Source organism: Penicillium cosmopolitanum (genome assembly GCF_028827165.1).
Source record: "Penicillium cosmopolitanum strain IBT 29677 chromosome Unknown utg000011l:1.0-3548175.0:1.0-3550911.0, whole genome shotgun sequence".
Taxonomy (NCBI): domain Eukaryota; kingdom Fungi; phylum Ascomycota; class Eurotiomycetes; order Eurotiales; family Aspergillaceae; genus Penicillium; species Penicillium cosmopolitanum.
In genome coordinates, this window is record NW_026622681.1 from 1,614,689 (window position 1) to 1,626,922 (window position 12,234).

General features: G+C 50.5%; 4 protein-coding genes across 4 annotated transcripts; all 4 read right to left on the reverse strand.

Annotated features, from left to right (window-relative positions):
* Positions 1 to 1,366: 1,366 nt before the first annotated feature.
* N7509_012097 (PP1-complex regulatory subunit GLC8) lies at positions 1,367 to 2,394 on the reverse strand (the record flags this gene model as incomplete). The annotated part of the gene is made up of 3 exons (XM_056636734.1): positions 1,367 to 1,472; positions 1,537 to 2,254; positions 2,325 to 2,394. The coding sequence occupies 3 exons, from the start codon at positions 2,392 to 2,394 to the stop codon at positions 1,367 to 1,369; spliced, it is 894 nt and encodes a 297-aa protein (XP_056482764.1).
* Positions 2,395 to 3,068: 674 nt separating this feature from the next.
* N7509_012098 (uncharacterized protein) lies at positions 3,069 to 8,076 on the reverse strand (the record flags this gene model as incomplete). The annotated part of the gene is made up of 4 exons (XM_056636735.1): positions 3,069 to 6,216; positions 6,289 to 6,398; positions 6,454 to 7,856; positions 8,037 to 8,076. The coding sequence occupies 4 exons, from the start codon at positions 8,074 to 8,076 to the stop codon at positions 3,069 to 3,071; spliced, it is 4,701 nt and encodes a 1,566-aa protein (XP_056482765.1).
* Positions 8,077 to 8,381: 305 nt separating this feature from the next.
* On the reverse strand, positions 8,382 to 8,660 carry N7509_012099 (uncharacterized protein; the record flags this gene model as incomplete). Its single annotated transcript, XM_056636736.1, has 1 exon — positions 8,382 to 8,660. The coding sequence occupies one exon, from the start codon at positions 8,658 to 8,660 to the stop codon at positions 8,382 to 8,384; it is 279 nt and encodes a 92-aa protein (XP_056482766.1).
* Positions 8,661 to 9,273: 613 nt separating this feature from the next.
* Positions 9,274 to 11,378, reverse strand: N7509_012100 (fungal specific transcription factor domain-containing protein; the record flags this gene model as incomplete). The annotated part of the gene is made up of 6 exons (XM_056636737.1): positions 9,274 to 9,697; positions 9,790 to 9,972; positions 10,034 to 10,217; positions 10,652 to 10,799; positions 10,855 to 11,187; positions 11,292 to 11,378. Coding segments are annotated over 6 exons (1,359 nt in total), but the record flags the coding sequence as incomplete, so codon positions are not given.
* Between the last annotated feature and the right edge of the window lie 856 nt (positions 11,379 to 12,234).

The following is a 12,234-nucleotide window of genomic DNA, read 5'->3' on the forward strand; positions in this document are numbered from 1 at the left end:
GCTAGCTGCCTATCGGGGCCCACTGTATCTCCCTCCCCCCACCTGTCATCCCATTCTCATCACACTAATTACACCCGCGACCGGGCCAATTCTATTTAGATTTGCAATGACAATTAAATTCCGAAGATTCCCATAAGAATCGGTATCCAAACCACCGGGGCGGGGGGGTTCCTGATTGCGGCTAGTTAGATACTAGTACCTATTAACTAGTCCTGTATACCCTACTTCAATGGTAGTACTATAAATAAGCCTCAATAATACTAGTAGTCCGTTTAGATGGTCATTGCATTTTCTACGGTACTTGAACATACTAGTATTTAGTATTACTATACACAAATAACAAATCTGAGATCAAGTACTCGTATGGGTATCAAGCGTCTAATTCAGCTTTGCCCACCATATTGCTAGTAGTATGCTTCTGGATGCCCGCTACTAGTACGGACTAGCCTATAGTAGCTCTTTTATAGTACCACCTAGACACCTAGTAGCTCCAATTTGAACTCCATGGCCAAGGGATCAATTGAAATACTGTTTCAAGGTTGCAACAGTCGTGCGACCCCTTCCATTATCCAAGTTCAGTGCGACTAGTGCGACAATTCTACTGCAGGTTACGAGTCACACTTGATCCTTGGGCAATTTCCGAGAAGGGTTCAGGAAAAGAATGTACTAAGTAGTAGTAGTAGTACACATTCACATTAACCTTTCGGGTTCGAGGGCTTTTTTGCATTCGCCCTGAGGCTCCGCTTTGAAGTATTTACTGGCATACCGTCTTTGGAGGAAATGCAAGCTAGTTAACTTGAACTATAAGATTTGTCTTGTGATGACATAGGAAGCTTTGATCACGGCGACGCTACTATTCTATTTATAACTTGAATTTTAACTTCGTGGCAGTGACGCTACTAATGCACAAGTGCCAAAACATCAGTGAAAAGAGATACAGTCTCACTGAAAATGGGACTATCACAAACGCCATGTAAAACTAGCTTGACACGCGGCACAGTCAGATATGGTTATCATTGGTTCTCTACTGCGGATCTAAGCTCACAGGCAGGAAGGAAAGAAAAGAAAAACCAGTCTGATTGTCTGGCTCATTCATCAACAAAGGGCAAGGTGAAGAAGCCGAGTCGAAGAATGAGAGAAGCAAAGAAAGCCCGGAACGAGAGCTCAAGCGTCAAGGGGAATATACAGATGACCAAAAAAAGAGAAAGTAGTCAGAGCAAACTAGAATAGGACGAAACAAATCAAGGCCACCTAAACGGACGTTTACACCACCTTGGTGGAAGACGGGCCATGGAAAAAAATAGAGAAAAAAAAGACAGAGAGAGAGAGTACGAGAAAAATAGCTGTCGTAGAATATAGATTCGTATTATTGCCCGTTGCGGAAACGATCGGGGATTTGGGGCATAGCGGGTGGGGGACCAGGTTCAGTCTCATCCTCATCTTCCTCCATCTCATCAAGCTCTTCGGGGTGCCTGTAGGTATGCGTTAGCAAAGTCCGCTCAAATAGCTGACGAAAATGTTTAAAAAAAAACATACGCAAGAAGTTCCTTGATATTCCTCATTTCGTAGTGCTTCTTCCGATGCTCCTCGAACTCGCGGTGTTTCTCCTTCGCGTCATCCGAGGTGATCAGACCGTCGCCATTCACCTCACCACCCATGACCACGTGCTTATCACTCTTATGGGAATCCGTGCTCATGCTGCGATCGCGGTAGATCCGGGGGTCCGAAGCCGCGTCTGCAGTGGCCTGGAATGTATCTTCTGCCTCGCCGAGCTCGAGATTGGGGATTTCGTCTTCCGAGACGCCTTTCTTGTGGTGGTGGCTGGACTTGTCGGGGTTATCGAGCTCGTCAACAAAAATATCCTGCGCATCCAGGAGGCTGTCTTTCGCCTCTTCCAGACGCATCTCCTCTTCGTCCTCGGTGGGATCGTAGTGCGGGGCATACGGAGTCTTGGGCTCGTCGATCTTCATTTTCGCGGTGCGGTCCTGCTCCGCCAGGTACAGGTTGGCTTCGTCCCACTTCAAACGGGGCTCGTTTTCGTCCTGGGCACTTTGGACGGATTGCCTGCGGGATGAGGAGCCGGGCCGGGTGTTGGAGGAAGACCGACGACGGCCTGCGTTCTGAAGGGTATTCTGGAGGGTGATGTCCTTGGTGTCGGACACTTCGGGGACAGTAGGCACTGGAATGGGCCCGGCGAGTGAAGCAGCGGGAGGCGCGGAAGCGGAGGAGTAGGACTTGGTGTTCTTGAGGATTCCTAGTTCACACAGAGCGAGAAGCTATCCGTTAGCCCTGCTGTCTCTGTTTGGGACGGAAAAGAAGCCTACCTCTCGGGCGCGGGTGCACATCTTCGGTGCTGTGTGCCTTAGCCGGCATATGCGGTGCGGTTGTCATCATGGATAGTTGGCGAAGAGAGACGAGGATACCGTCCGATTTTCAAGTGGACGTAGGCAAGAAATATTCCGGAGGGGTAGAAGTAGGAGGCTTAGCCTGTCAGCCGCCGTGTCAGATGGGGAGGTATGTGTGTTCAGCTGGGACCAAGATGACCTGAAGATCAGTCTTCAGCTAAGTAGGGTTGTAGTAGAGAAGATATGGGGAATGAGAGCGAAGCCACTTGAAGGAGTCAGCTGCGATGGAGCTGGAGCTGAAGTTGGAGTTCGAGTTGGAGTGGGAGAAGGCGGGCACGTGGGGCATTTTGATGACGTCGGCCTTGGCGCCTGACGTATTCGGATTGCGGCCTGAAGGCGAGTATACATAGTTGTATGTACTAGTATACTAGTACTACTAGTTACATGGCCTCTAGGCTCTCGGATCTTTTTTTTAAATACAGCTCTAGCTTCACGTATAATTGAGAATCCATATATAATTTGACCTCTAACACCAGATGAATCGCCCAAGGAAGGGGTATCTGTATATGCAAACAAGTAGGGCCCGCCTCGTGTAGCTCAAAATGATGGAAGTAAATGCAGAAAAAGAGAAGAAAGAAGAGAAAGATAAGAAAAAGATCGAAGGAATGTAAAGAATGTAAAGAGAGAATTTGTGTGGACCGGGCCGGACCGGAGCGAGATTGCTCAAGCAATAGAGTCAAACTCCTCTCGCTCACGGAGACGATTGCGAGCGAGAAGATCTCCTCCATTTGCTGACAGCTGCATCCAGTGCAGTGCCAAACACATACTTTGCGGGTCCGACTTGGAATCTTTACCGCGCATATACATCATTTCAGCCTTGAAGGTATCTCGCGGACAGGTCAGTGGTAGCGTGACCCGAGGAAGGCGTTCTGGATGAGTTAAGTAGAGGATAGCTAGCTCGCGTTGAGCGACTGGGTTGCCCTCTTTAGCGGTGACGATCCACATCGCCGCTGCGTCTTCGATGGCGTGGCTAGGTCGCGGGTAGAAGTCGGATCCAGGAAGCGGGTGTCGGCACATGAGCTCTTGAGATACAATACGGTCCGCAATCTCGACCATGGCATTGCAGACCTCGTCTTTGAGACTCAGAGCAGCGAGGCCAAATTGAAGGAACGCTGTGCCCCGGTCGGTTTTGCTCAAATGTTCGCTGGGAACAAAGGCAGAAATAAACTGCAAGTCCCGGAAGAGAGTCTTGGGCTTGACTTCTAGAATCAAGTCACGTAGGGTAGCCACGATCTGATCCTCAGACGGTGGACAGTAGTCCGACGGACGCGATTCGCAGGTGACTGAATCGACTGAGGTGATAGGAGCTTCTGGATCCATGGAGGCCAGCCCTGCTGGTCGCATCTCCGAGAAGCTGTGACGGGTAGCTCGAGGTCGTGGTTGGCGGGGACCCTGTAAACGATCGGCACCGCTAGAGTATATTCTGCTAGAAGTACCTGCCAAATTTGCATCATGGGACGAGATGAGAGAGGCGACGACCAAGGACCTGAGGTCTCGGAGAGCATTGAGTTTGACAAAAGGGTTTCCATGGCGAGAGAAAACTTCGATCAAACGATGGAAGACTGTCTTGTATGAAAAGGCCGATTGGTCATCTTGATCTGATTCTTGGTCCAGACTAGAAGGGGTTTGATCGCTCGGCGAACTCTTGCGGCGGGAAACAGGAGGCTCGAGAGATATGCTCCGTCGCCCACCATTTGTCTGGCGGTGTTGCCTGGTACCTTTTGAGCGTTCTTCGTAATCCGCCCAAAATTTCTCAACGGCGGCGTGCCTCTGCATCTGCACTCTAACACGCGTTTCATCGAGTTTGTTGGTGAACCAGGCATCTGTTTCACTGCCACAGCTCCAAACCGGAGAGCCTAGATCGCTGAGAAGTAGACTGGTTAAGGTTTGCCGCAGGTCGTCCATAAATGCCGATTTCCCAACTGTCTTGCGTTCAGAGCGACGAGGTTGTCGTGTTGCAGTTTCGCTGAACATTGAAGGTGGTCGTGAGTACACACTTGATACGCTGTTAGCGTACATAGGATGGCGCTGCGGTGCGGACCAAAAAGTGCTGCAAGTATCGCCAGTCGACGTCGATGCTGCACGCCCGGGAGAGCCCGCAATGGATGATATATCGATAGAGGGAAGGTCACGAGCAGGGCGAGTTTTGTCCGAACCGATGCTCTGAATGGACGGTCTTCGCCCCATGAACGGGGTATCATGGGAGAACCGTGGCGTGAACTCGGGCATATATATGTTGCTTCCATGTAATTGACTGGCATGCATCGGGTCCTCACTTGTAGTAGTCGAAGGTCGAGGCGTTGTCGGTACGGACAACCCTGGGAACGAATGATTGCCGTAGCCCTCATACCTTGCTCGCTCTCTTTGAAATAACTCGCTGGCCCACAGAACAGGAGTTTCTGCCATGGTCTCGCCAACGAGGCGACTGATGCTTGTTCGAACTTCATAACAGAACCTGTGGATGCGTTCTTCGCCTTTACAGAAATTATCAATAGCGTTGTGGGCCAGCCACTTGCGAGTGAGTTCCACCTGCTCATCTGATAATTTCTTTGGACCACCCTGACTACTTGGTGCTTTCATCATGTTCATAACTTGCACTTCCGGCTTTTGGAATAGGGATCCCCCTAACGAACGGGCCCCGGTACGAGTGCGTGGTTCCTCGGGCATATCGAAGTAGGGACGAGAGGAGTAGATCATGGTCTTCAGAGCCATAGCCACATGTCGAGCTTCTTCGTACCTCATTGAATTTTTGACATCGGTCATGTACCACATTTTATTTCGAAGTTTGGAGATAGTGGTCATCAAGCCCTTGACATGTGTTTGGAGACGGCGGAGGTTTTTGCCCAGTGACACGAAATCACCTTCACAGCGATCGATGATAGCGCGGGATCTGGTCAGGGAACGACTGCATGAGCTGTGCATTGGGCCGAGAATCCATGAATCATCTCCCATAGGTGAGGAGTCAACAGTATTGCCTTGTCGAAGTTGGCGTGAGGCATTCCACCAATAGTGTGCACCCACAAAATTAGAAGAGTGGTGAGAAGAAGCCATGGCTTGGTTGAAGCGTTGCTTCAGCGATTTCGATGAAGCCTGGAAAGGACTTGAATAGCGGTTGGTGTCATCCGAATCATAGACTTGATCCTCTTGAACAAGGCGAATTATGGCTGTCTGGAGTGCCTCGTAATTTTCTTCTAGGCCAAGACTTGTAGACTGGGCATCATCATCACTTTCAATGACAGAGGTCCTTCGTGATCCACAGTCCGGAAGTAGGCTCCATGTGAGACCACGACCATCCTGAGCGACCGAGAAAATGGTCCAATGCTCATCTGAAGGAGCTTCCAACCGTGGGCGTTCGGTTAATTCGTCCGAATCAGACAACTCGAAGCGTATCCGTGCGGCAGTCTGACCGATTCTACTCTCAGGGGCAGACATAGAAGAAGTCTCCGTGGAAAATACAGAGCTACCTCGAGAGGTGGGGCGTCTGTCTGTATCGTGGGGCGACCGGAAGAAACCAGGTTCATAATATGAGTCTGGACGAATGCTATAGGTAGGTGATAGACTTGAAGCCCAAGAAGAGAAACCTGCTGAATCTTGGGGAGAGTGTAATGTGGATGACGAGCGTGGGAAAAGAGCGTCTAGTAGTGTAAGTATATCACTGGCGGAAAGCAAAAGGAACGTCGACGAGTCATTCCCCAGGGATGGTGTCAGGAAATCCATCGCTGGGAGTTCGGTAGACGAAGGGGGTTGGAGGCGTGAAATCATGCTATCAACACGCCGTTTGATGGATGGCCGAAGAATGGAAAAATGGTTCCTGTATTGAAATTAGCCACCGAACATCTTATATTGATAAAGAAATGCGAGGTGAGCATTGATTGAAACCCACATAGAACGTAAGACAGCGAATACTTGAGAATAGGCCCTCAGTCCAACCTGCCCAAGCAGCTTCTCACGAGCATCTTTTCGAATATGAAAATCGAGCAACAAACCGTGTGCCTATCCGACAAAACTTGTCAGAATGAATTCGACTGGCGGGAGGGGAGGCTCGTACCTCTGGATAGGTTAAAGCGCTATAGAGGAACTTTGGGAAGAACCACTGAACAAAAAGATACTCAAGGAAACGACTGCGGCCGTCAAGATTGTCCAATTTACAAAGCACAGCTTTAGCAAACTGGAGAACAGTAGAAGGAAAACCACCATCGGGGTCATCGAGAACACGGAATAGGTCATCCACGGCAGAAGCAAAGAATTCCTCGGCGACATCGGTTCGAAGGGGATCCAGAGCCTCGGCAGCAAAGTCCAAACCGGCAGGGGTATCTATATGCTCCAAAAGGAAAGCGCCGGTCTGCAGGATATCCATAAGGTAGAGTTCAAACTTGGGACGGGCTTTCCAGTTGCTGCCGGTGGCCCAAGCAGACAAGATTTGCCCAATGAGAGGGTAGAATTTACTGCTACCCTGGGACATTAGTTGAGCGCAGACAGAAGACCACATGTCCAGCCGTAATGTGAACTCCGGTGTCCCAGACTCCAAAGGGGCGGCATAAACGTTAGAAAGCAAGATGGAAAGCGGATTGGTCCTTTCAAAAGCATACGCATGGTCCTTGAACGAGGCTGATTGGGTTGGATTTCGATTAAAGGAATATTGACCTCGGAAGGAACGGGAAGAAGAAGACGAAGAAGAAGACGGAAATGCAGGGTCTCCGGCATCCAAAGCAGTGGCTGCGTTGGTAAAAGAGGCCAGTTGTGATGAGGTGAAACTGCGGAGACGGTCGACCAGGAACTGGGGATCAGAACGAACCAGCCGTAAGATCTCCAGCAAGTCCGCCCGGGATTGAGGGCTTAGTTGGTTAAAGAAGTCCGAGGAGCGATCCAATTCAGGCTCCGAGGATTGTTCCTGTTCGTCCAGCGATTCATCTCGGTCATCACGCCGTGCACTGGATGTACACGACTCCTGAAGATCATAGAGCGTGTGATATAGAGCGGCAAAACTGGCTTTATCATCATGTTTGAGAGCTTCGACCAGACCTCGCTGGACCGTATTGCCGATCCGGATTATGCGCGCAGAAACACCGATGGAGACCTTGGTGGCGCGCAGTCGCTTTTCCAGTCGCTTCCTTTGGATTTGTTTGCGCTGGCTTTGTCGGAATCGCATGGAGAATTCTTCAAAGGAGACCTGGGGCCCTTCATCTCTGGTGGCCGTGGGAATCGCGGGAATAGTTGGATGCGGGGAGTCTTCTCCAGGAGATTTGGCCATGGATTTGGGACTGGAACGGGCCGAGCCACCCAACTCACCTGGCCCCACGCTCTGTTCCACTGGTTCTATCAGAGGAACATCGGAGGGCATGGTCGCTGATGGCGACGCTGGTGGTGAAGGAGGAAGAGGCACTGATGTGGGATCTGCCCGATGCGATGGATCACATGGTGGATCAGTCTGGAGAGTGGGAATCCGCACGGCTGGAGCAGATCAGATTGGGATCAAATCAGGCAGCGAGACGACAAGGAACCAGGGGAGTGGGTTTCACCCCACGAAGGTGACAAGAGACCAGTACAAGCTGAAACAGCCAAAAATGGAAGAATAGGCGCGCAAAAGAAGAACAGACAGAAGCAGAAACCAAATGAGAAATCTAGACGTACTGGTAGAGGACCAAGGGTCCTCTTGTGGATAGACCACCATTTTGTCTCTTGTCGCGCCAGGCGGAGAACAGGATCGCGAAAAGCCCCTGGCCGCGATGGGCGGATCCTTATCGCATGGTTCTATCGCGGGGCAAGAAACCGGCCGGGGGTCATGGGAATGACGACGACCTGCCCGGGCGGAGGGGATAGAGCAACTGGCGAACGAGTCCAGGGTGAGAACGGGAAAGGAAAGGAAAGAACGGGAGGATGAAGGGAGTTGAAAGGTCAAACAAAGGTCGAAAGGGAAAGTGGTAAAGGGTACGAGTAGGAGAGGAGAAGTATAAAATCACCGAGTTGTTCAAAAGGCTAGCCGACTCGAAGCGGACAGTTGCAGATGGCGATTTTGTCTCGGAGGCATGGAGTACCGGGGCACTGAGCCAGCATGTTCCAACTGGTCATAGCAAGTTCTGCGGCAAGGGAGAGGCTGGCTGCAGAGTACATTGGTCGCGAGTACCGAGTACACGGCCATGATGCGTTGGCACTGCATGCATGCGTGAGGTGGACAGCCCAGCCGGTGATGCTGATTCGCTCGTCGCCCCCCTTGGTCTCTGCGGAGTCAGCTTCTGCTGGTCGTGGATCGCGCATGGTGGCCAATGACCAATCGTCAAGTCTTGCGCGCATGAGAAATTCCCTGTGGCCGAAGCGAGGGAATCGAAATTCTGTGTGCCATGATGTTCGCAAGTTCCAAAGGTTGCTGTTCTCTGGGCGCGGCTGTGGGGAAAGCCCGCTGGCACCAACTACAGATGCACAGTAACTACCTGTGGGTGGAGTCGTAGTCGAGACAAGCCCTGGCACTGGATTTGGACATGCAACAAATCAATCAAGTTGGAAGATTCCAAAGCTTCGGTCGGCCAACCCCGGGATTGACATGGATGGCCTAGTTGGCCGGCGTAAACAACAAACCAACAGGGTGAGTCGTGGTGCAGATGCTCGGATCCCGAGTTTGCGAGATGGCAAGATCTCATGATCGTAACAACGCCATTGGCTTGCATGCAGCAACGGTGACTTGTCGCGGGGCACAGCAAAGCACAGCAAACAAAGTGTGCAGAGTGTGCAGAGTGTGTGCAGTGAGGTGGGTGGATGTACAAGTACAAGAAGGAATACCTGCAGTCGAAAGAATCCTGGGCTTGGCACCTTCCATCTCATCCTTCTACATACATTATGACTTCAAGTTGCCACTTAGTAACTAAGTACATGGTTATATCTGATTCCAGGTCTCCCAAAAATTGAAAATCGATGCCTCATCCATTAATGCATCCATCAGATTCCCATCAGCCACAACAAAGTCGCCCTCGTTGATCTGACCCTGGGTATAGTCAGGGACATCGGCCCCCATAGGAGAATTGACAGGAACATTCACATTTGCAGTAGTAGGAGCTGCAGCTGCAGCATTGGCTGTGGAGCTAAAAGGTGCCACAGGGGCCGAGTACCCTGGGAAAATCATTTGGAGGGCCTTGGTGAAGACGGCCCGGTAGATCGAGGCTGCGGTGTACGTTTTTTGAAGCTCTTCCATGACCAACATGCACATTTCGAGCTTGTTCAGCCTGACTCGCTTCGAGAGAGGATCGCCGGTCTTGCAATGAAGGAGATGCGCCTGCATCGCGGGAACTAAAAGTGGCGGTCTTGGGAGCCCATGCTAAATTAGCTTTGTCACTCTACTTGTCTCCCACCCCCTTCCGAGGGTTCCCCTTCTCCTGCCACGGGATAAACTCACGTCATAGGCCCTGCAAACCCCAGAAGATCATCTTGAACTAGCGCATCTAGAATCTCGTTTGTTCTGGAGGCAGCAGCATCGGCTCTGAGTCTCATTCGATGTTGCCAGTCTTTCTTAGCGCTGTCATGAAGTTCGTTCGGAGCATCTGTTCCCCAGGGTCGATAAAATGTGACCAGCATCGCTCTGTAGTGTCGATGATATTAACTAGTCGATCAGAAGAAGCCAAGAGTCATCCAGAACTTACTGATAATGCAAATGAACGTGGTTTGAATAAAACCGGGTGCTCGGCATGAGTCCAACTTCATACTGATCTGGCAATCTGCTCTGTAGCAGTTGACTCTCAATCATTTCAAGCTCACGAAGAGATGGCTTTGACCTCGCTGCTTGATAGTTCACAGTCATGATTTTGCCCAGCTGGCAGCTCAGCTCTATAAGAATAATCCAGTATTCAGCTGACCTTCGCATGTCCCCTGGAAAGCAGGACGAAAAGCTGTATTCTTGAGGGACCCCAATGTCAAACAGCATATCGTCGACTGACGGCATAGGGATATCACAATCATCAAGGTTGATGCGTAAGGGCCTCCCCAAAGTAAGTCCTAGCCATCGATCTCGAAAAGAAGCAGCACCACCAAAGACGACGCCAGAATGACCTTTGTCGGTCGGTGATGGATGAATTGTAGCTTGATATTCCAGGGTCACGATGCAGGCCGAGAATATGGCCTAGGCTTGTTGCGATCCCTGTCCAGTACCAGGGTTGCATATGCTCTTCTATATCGGAATGCCAGAATCCCAAAAGCAGAGAAGACTGCAATAGCACGACGTTGCTCCGTTCATTGCCGTTGTTATACATGCACTAGTGAACCGAAATGTTCAGTACTGGAAGAAAGTGAAGGGACTCGGAGGGGGCTGGTGGGTGGGCCATTCCTTACTTTTGCTCGTGAATACATATCGAATCTCATCTCTCTCCTCGAAGGAAATCCCTCTTCCTCGCATATGTCCACTGGAATGAACTGTATTTTTTTTATATTAGCTTCGTGAGGGGTGGCTGCGCATTTCGAGTCTCACATTTACTGCAACAAAGAACAGACTCCATAGTAGTAAGGTGTTGTAACTGTGAAGCTGCCCCGATTGGTGATGCTGTAATAGTAGATCGGCTTCGACCACTGGTAGGATTGGGTGCACATGAAGTAGATAGGCCTCGACCATGCTATCACATGCATTTTTCCCGGGGAGTGTGAAAACGCCTTTGCGCTGCAGAAAATCACGATCTTCGTCGCTGAGATCTTTCCGATGAGATGGAATCAGGAAGTGCTTCGGTAATGATTGTCCTGGCGAGCAGATATCGAGAGCCGATGTGGGCCCTGTTCGTTCTCCTGTTGAAAGTTGAGTAAAGTATCCCTTCCATTGCGGATCGATCACTCTTCACCTGCATAGAAAGGGACTTCTCCAGTCCTTTGTGGCTGACCAAGCGCAGCCGACGCTATCTCAAGCCCACTACGTACTTCTTCTTCGATATTGCCAAGCCGATGATCGGCTGCCCTGGGCGTAGCCTGCTCCGATTGGGTGCGCCTGGGAGCCAGATCGGCCGACCTAGTCGCGTGTGCGAGCGGAGGTTCTTGGCTACTGATAGGCAAAAAACTTGAATGAACTGACTGACCAGACCTCCGACGGGAGCTGGAAGGTGCCAACTGGCCAAGATGCTGGACTCTATAGTGGATCCCTCCTGTTTAGCACGATTCGCATGTAAACCCAAATTCTGTATATGTTCTCACAATTTTGCCCGGTCCATGTCTACAACGCAGTCCGAGCCATCCTGGGTACATCCGGCACAAGGAACACCAGTGACTGTCAAACTGCACCGCACCTTTCGTTGGCGACACGCTTGGCATGCGACAGCTGATCTATGACGCCGCGAACGCGGATTTTGATTTGTGGGCGGCATGGTATTCTGCGAGCCAGATACCGAGGGTGTCTTAATGAATGTCGAAGCGCGGCTTCGGAATGGAGCGTCATAAAGCGAGAAACCAGCTATGTAAACGGTCTTCGAAGCTCGGTTTTGCGCTGCATTTACTGACAGGAGGTTGTTTGCTAAGATACCTCGGGATGAAACCTCGGTAAGCTGACGTCATCCGCTTCTTTGTGCCGGCATCCCGAGGCCAGAACGAGCCAGATCCCAACACTCCTAAAATATCTCAAAGTCGAAGGGGTAGGAATTCCATGTTCAATTATTAGATAGAAGAATAAATTATATTCACCTAGAGCCTACTCTCCATGTGTATAGCTAGAGTGAAGCCTTAGTGTTAGATCTAAATGTCCAAAAAGGGTCCTCAATTCGCTCGCATGCTTCTAAAGGGCTTGGTTTCTCGAAATAATTGTACCAGTCGCAGGGGTGAGCATACTCTAGTAAATTCCTCTGTAATAGTAGATACTTAGGTAGAAGAATGC